The sequence below is a fragment of the Cariama cristata genome, unplaced genomic scaffold, assembly GCF_000690535.1.
Source record: "Cariama cristata isolate BGI_N322 unplaced genomic scaffold, ASM69053v1 scaffold28170, whole genome shotgun sequence".
NCBI classification, from domain to species: Eukaryota; Metazoa; Chordata; class Aves; order Cariamiformes; family Cariamidae; genus Cariama; species Cariama cristata.
This window is the reverse complement of record NW_009596795.1, coordinates 2,306-8,929: the sequence shown is the minus strand read 5'-3', so window position 1 is coordinate 8,929 and position 6,624 is coordinate 2,306. Positions and strand designations below refer to the sequence as shown.

At 39.2% G+C, this 6,624-nt stretch overlaps 1 protein-coding gene across 1 annotated transcript in view; it reads right to left on the bottom strand.

Annotated features, from left to right (window-relative positions):
- KLHL28 (kelch-like family member 28) overlaps positions 1 to 6,325 on the bottom strand; it is an 8,244-nt gene extending 1,919 nt beyond the window's left edge. Inside the window, exons 1-2 of the mRNA XM_009707555.1 lie at positions 5,427 to 6,325; positions 2,430 to 2,873 (exon numbers count right to left, since the gene is read on the bottom strand). Coding sequence (XP_009705857.1) covers positions 2,430 to 2,873; positions 5,427 to 6,325 — 1,343 coding nt within the window. The remainder of the gene's footprint in view (positions 1 to 2,429; positions 2,874 to 5,426) is intronic.
- Positions 6,326 to 6,624: the final 299 nt, after the last annotated feature.

The window sequence follows — 6,624 nt, the reverse complement described above, 5'->3', positions numbered from 1 at the left end:
TTTTTCATCGGACACCCAACGTGGTGTTCAGCCACTTCTCTGATGTCCTCATGCCACTATCCTGGATCTTCAGGTTACATGTTGAAACAAAGCAAGATTTTTCAAAGCTGGCCTCAAAACTGAAGGTTCTTTCAAGGATGACTGCTGCTATTTATAAAAACAGCAACTCAGGAAAACCTGAACACCATGCATATTTGAAGCATATCTATTTGGGTAACACATCAAATCAAAAACTTCCTTGAGGCTTGCCTGAAAGTAACAGACAGAGAGGAAAAAAAATGTGGAGAACATATCCCCCAGGAAAAGCAGTAAAGAGGTTGCTGATCAAAACACTAAGGATAGAAGAGGCCTTCAGGATAAAATGGAGATGAATCATCATCATCATCATTATTATAACTTTTAATCACTGCAGCTGTACAGATGGTCAGAGTCATTAACACACTCATGGCACACAGCCATTCCCTGTGCAGAGTGTAGCTTCAGTAGCACGAGGGGGCAGAAAAGAGGGGAAGAGAAAATCAGTTGGAGAAAAGGTGCTTAATTACACAGCAGTCAGCTTACTTTTAATGCTCAAACTTGTATGAGTCTAGTGACTGTATGGCATGGCATATTACTCGTGCCCTTGAATAATTAATAAAACCGAAATTATTCACTAAGAAGTAAATTAAAAAGGCAAATAACGAAATATCAAATTCCAGTAACTCTACAGGAGCTGCTGGCAATTTCTTTCTGACTGAGGAAGAGAGAAGATGTGGTACAAGGAGTAAGGCTACTGCAGAATTTTAACACTGTTAAGAGCTTTCCCTTTAAAGGTACCAGCTTGATAAAGACACTTCCTGAAAGGATGTTACCGAGTTTACCTTGCAAAGGCCTGTGTGCGCACTAAGCATTCAACTTTTGGGAACCAATTCTGGCAAGAGCAAGGGCTTGATTATCTTCCTTTTTTTATGGTCTGTGCAACAAGGCTGCAGTGGTGTGAGCATCCCAGAGGCCCCACAGTAACTCCTGATATGCCTGCTCTACTCTCCTACTGACTTCACCTTAAGCTACTACCGAAGCCAATAGTTCTGTATGGCACCAAAGTCAGTACGGAGCTAAGGGTGAGCACACAGGACAACAGCACAGCTTAATTATTCTGGGTCAAATTCCCATGTGAAGAAACCCTAGAGTCGATAGAAAACTTTTAGACATGGTTTGCTGATCTATTAAGTATTTCAACTGCTATTACAGCTCATAATTTAAAATATGTTAGAAAAATGTCACATTAAGTTTCATAAAATCCTGTCACAGCCGTACTAAACAGTTTAGCCATTCTGTATTTCAGTAGTTTAAAATTGTTTCCATTTTCCAAATGAAAACTACTTAGCAATACTTTCCTATTTGGAAATGAATCCTTTGTTTCACAAACTGTTTTATATAAAAACATCTCAAGTATAAAAACTAGTGCAATGTTGTTATACTACACTGTTAAACAATCAATGTATCCCTTCCTATGAGCAAGGTTTTAATTTTCATTCTTTATTCAGCTATTTAGACTTGCAGTTTATTAATTTGCTTCCTGGAGGGACATATGGCTGATTTGTTCCCATTTTAATGAAGAAAAGAGAGTACAAATTATTTCTTTGCATAACTACATGCCCCTGTCCACCCTGTCCATAGAGCATGACGTGGAACAGAACAACTAAAGAGCATGCTGGTACCAGGAAACCTCCTTGTGAATGTAAGGTCTGAAGCAAGCCCACTTCTACCCAGGAGCCAGACCAGGAACTATCATCATTATTATTATTATTGTTGTTGTTATCATCAGTAAGACTACTTTAAGATTCCATCTGAGGTACATATTTATTTTGCATATATTAAGCATGTGAAAAATCCTATTCCTCTCAAATCAGTGTTTTCAATGTTAAAGCTAACCACACATCCTAATATTTCAGAGGCTTGAGGTACAAGGATTTACATAGCACCGGCACAGTGCTAAGCAAGCCTCTCGCGAAAGCTGAGTAACCACGGTGCAGCACTGTGACACAGGCACAAGGACGCTACCTTGGGGCCTCAGTAAATAAGCCCACACAACACTGATCTGCTGAGTTACCTAGCTTGAGCGTCTATAAGGTCAGGTGTTTTGTACCACCTTGCTTAGTAATATGCGCATGTGTCTTTGTCTCTTCCATTTTCCCTTCTTAAGGATTTAAAAACAAACCAACCAACCCCAAACAAACCAGCTCTGAGTTGGAAGACGTAAAGATAAAACAAAGATTTCCCAGTTGAATTATCAGACTGATACTGCCAAACCAGGATTAATGAGGCCTGCCGTGGATTACCAATCTATCTTAGAATAATTTTTAATTGGCTGCTGAACACAAGCTTAGCAGTGAGTTTTGCTGATTTCCAGCTTATGACATCGAGCTACAGACATCAAAAGCACATACCTGTTCATATGGGCAGGACCATAACCACCAATGGCATATATCATTCCATCCAAGACAGCTGCAGCGAAACAACTTCTTGTTTTGTTCATCGGGGCCACTAGCTGCCATTCCTTCACTTTAGGAATGTACTTCTCTACAGTGCGTAAATAAGACTGCCCATCATAACCACCTAAGGCGTAGAGCTCTCCTGCCAGAACTACCACTCCCAGAGTACTCCGGCTCTCAAACATCCTCTCAAGAGACGTCCAAGTGTTTGTATCGGGGTCCCAGCACTCCACTGAATTCTCATGCTTTCGGTAACTGATGCCTTGACACACGTGGGTTGCAATCCCTCCTACAACATATATTTTCTGGTCTAGGACACATATTCCAAATTCATAGCGGGGAATGCTAAGAGGTGCCAGGCCTATCCAGGAGTCATTCTGGGGAAAATACATTTCAACACTGAAAGAGAAAAACAAAGATTACGTGAGCAAACCTCATTTTCAGAAGATCTGTGAAGTGCAAATAAGCACAAAGGAACACAGTCTTAAGATTATTTCATATGTCCAATCCTATGTTTGCTGTTTCTTTCAAGAGCCCAAACATAAGCTAAAATCAAATGTTGTTTACCGTTCTAAAGAGTTAAAAACCCAGGGCCTCACAGCATACAGTGCAATGAAGCAACACAGCAAGCAGCTACGGCACCAAGTCCAAGACCTGAAATGATGAATTTTGAAAGTACAAACCAGGTAGACTACGGGGAAGGCAGGACAGCATCGTGGATAACGCAAGGGAAGACAATACAGTGCTGAAGCCACAGCAGCTTTTGGAGGTAGGCTGTGATTGCGGTAAGCTACAAATACGAAGCAAAGGGATAAGAAGGGTAAACTGGAGGAAAAAAAAAAAAGTCAGAACAGCCACAGAGATGGGAGAGAGAGAAAAGGAGAATTAGAGAGGGGGAAGCACATGTCTGTATGTATGTACAAACATACATTTAGAGAGTACAATTTGTAGTTTTATAAATACATATTTTACATGTACTGTATAATTTAAACGATGTCAAAGTAGAACAAACCAATTTGAAAAATCTGTTTTCAAAATACTGCTTATTTGCATTTTCTTTTAGCTATACTCAGTGTTAAAACATGAGGGTCTAGCCTACCACGTATGAAGCCTAGTCAATCTACCTAAATAGTTTAGTTAATAAATTACTTAAATGATTTAAAAAAAAGAGTATCTAGTACACAGGAAATACGATCTGTTCCAAAAACAGACAAGGAAACTAAGCTACTGGAGAGGTGATAGCCACTGACTAAGAACCCAGAAGCAGGGACTGCTGAAACTCAGACTGGCTCCTGACAGCAACAGCCCAGTTAGAAAAGCACAGTACTAAATATACTCCAAGTAATTTTGTTATTATGAAGCAGTGGCTAACTGTAAGTGAAAAACCAGCCTTCCTGTAAGTATCAATGAAAAGTAGAACAAAAATAGTGGAATTAAGGTTTCCTACTTCACAGTTTTAACTGTGTTAGGAATTATTTGTTTAATTGATCTGTGACTTTTTTTTTTTGTACGTCAGGAGCAATTGTTCAAACTTAAGTATAAACTGAAATAACAGTTTAGGAAAGACTAATATGAAGAATAAATTAAGGAAGAGCAAATTTTTGTATGCATCAGAATGGGGTTAATAGTAGGAAAGAGCATTTCTATTAAAAAAAAAAAACCCAAAATCAAAATAATCCAAACTGTTTTGGTATGTAATATCATTATGAACATTGAAGAAGCTGTGAAAGAAACAGAGCTCAGTAATATCAAGGACGACTTTCTTTACTCAAACAAACAGATTTTTTTATTAAGCACAAAACCCCCTTTATTTTTTAAATCTATAAACCCAAAAATTCCCAGTCCCAACATCTAGTTTACTGTCAATCCCTGTTATCGGGAAAGTTAACTTTAAATAACTTTGACAACATCTCTAAACACAGGGAAAAAGAACATGCAGATCTTCCCAGGGTTTTAAGTGTATGTATATATATGCAAGCATGGAACAGTTACAGAAAAGAATACCTAAGAGTAAAACATTATCCCAGAATTCAGCTGTAAACCAGTTCGGGTAGTCTGTCTTAACACAGGAAACATTTACTGAGCCGATAAAGGTACATTCAGCACCAAAGCACTATACGTCTATGTATAAGTATGCACGTATATGCAGACCCACACACAGTTTAACTACCATTTCTGGAAATGGCAATACAACGTAATACAAAGTAAACCCAACCATACCAGTATGGGGAAGAAAGCTATTTTTCTCTCTGTTACATTCCTTTTGCTCACACAGTTAGCCTCACTGATGTACTCAGTAACTGGAGAGGAGGTTCATTTTGAAAACTGGGTGAAGAAAGATGGGCACTTACCTGTTTCTGCCAGCACAGATATGGATACCTACTCCGCAGCAGAGATTACAGCCATGACTACATTATGATCAAGACCATGACATTGCTCAGAATTACCTCTTGACTCTTCTCTGATTAAGTCTATTTTAATTTCAAGGACTTTTGAGTTATCAGGAAGCATATTTGTCATATATTAGGTTAAATTTCATGATTTGGATGTCTGGAATAATAATAGATGAGGGGAAAATTATGTAAAATGAAAAGATCTGAAAGGATAAAGAAGTAACATATGAACTTTTATGAACCACTTTTTTTAATCCTCAATCAACAGAATTAAAATTATAAGATTTTATAGCTGTTCATGTAGCACAAATAAAACCCTGTAACACTGAAGACTACTCATGAAATCAAAAAGCTTTTTGAACTCAGTGCTCACCCTTGTTCAAAAAAAAAAACAAAACAAAACACCAACCTACTTAAGAGTTCTCATGAAGAAAAGCAGTAACTACAGTCCTGCAAACCACTGCTCTTCAATGATTGCCTTAATCCTGACCCAGGGCGATAACAAACGTGCACAAACACCACACCACGCAAGTGCTGCAACAATTTTACTATTACGTACCTTTCCAAACACGCGAACAGTCCAGCTTTTCCTCCTACAGCACAAAGAACTTTAGGAGCACAGCGAGGTCGTGTCATCAACATGGTCTGGTGGGAAAGTCTGTGTTCAGGCATAAAGTGGTATTTTAGGGCCTCATTTAGCAGGTGTTTACAAGTATGGTCATCACGAATGAGATGGTTTGCTTCGTATAACCTCGTGAGAAACTTAACGCTCAGCAGTGGCAACCGAACGCAATGTAGCAGCTGTGCTAAGTACTTCTGTCGCTCCTGCACATCATATTTGATCCAGGACTCCAGCGCATAAAAAACAGTTTCTTCTGTCACGACATTCAAGCAGTCATTGGAAACAATTTCATCCAATTCAGAATGCGTAAGCTCAAAAAATTCTTCTGTCTGACAAACATCTTCAAAGTTTTGACAAATGTACTTGTTAGCAGCCAAGTAGAGGTCATGGCAGCCATAGGTTTCTGCAAAACGAGAAATCCCGATGCAATTGCCAGGATCAAGCTGGCTTTCAAGAAACGCACAACATTCCTTCACGACCAGTTTGATCTGGAGAAGATTCGCAGCTGGAAGAAGCGACTCTACGGTGTCTTGTGAGATAAACACAGTTCCTGTGTAGGCATACTCCACGATGGCCTGCAGGGCTGCCTCATCAATGCACTGGAACTCCACCTCCGAGTTTTCCTTCTCAGAAAGGTTCCCAGCGAACATGGCTTTGAAGTAAGGGCTGATGCTGGCAAGCACCACTTTGTGGGCATGGATCTTGACATCGCCAACTCTAAGGATAATGTCACAGAGCTCGTGATGTTGGCGAAGGAGGTTCAAGCCTTGCAGAAGCTGCTCAGAATGCAAGTGGGTTAGGTTGGCAAGCATGTAGGTTGGAGACGACTGGTCCATCTGTGACAAACAGAATTTTTCACGCATTACTCAGGGCTTCATTTCAACAGCTTCATTAGTCATGTTACTTAGACATGCCACACGTAACATTTGAAAAATATTTTTCCATTTTTGCTTTTATCTTAATTAGGTTTATTCCTTTCCAATTTACTTTTTCAATCCTTACGCACTATGCTTTTTCATACAAGTTAAATCCAGAACTATCAAATGCTTATTAATAGTGTATGCTATACTAATCTCTGACTTGAAAAAAAAAAACAACCCACCACCACCCTTTTTCTTTTTTTATTCTGGAGTAA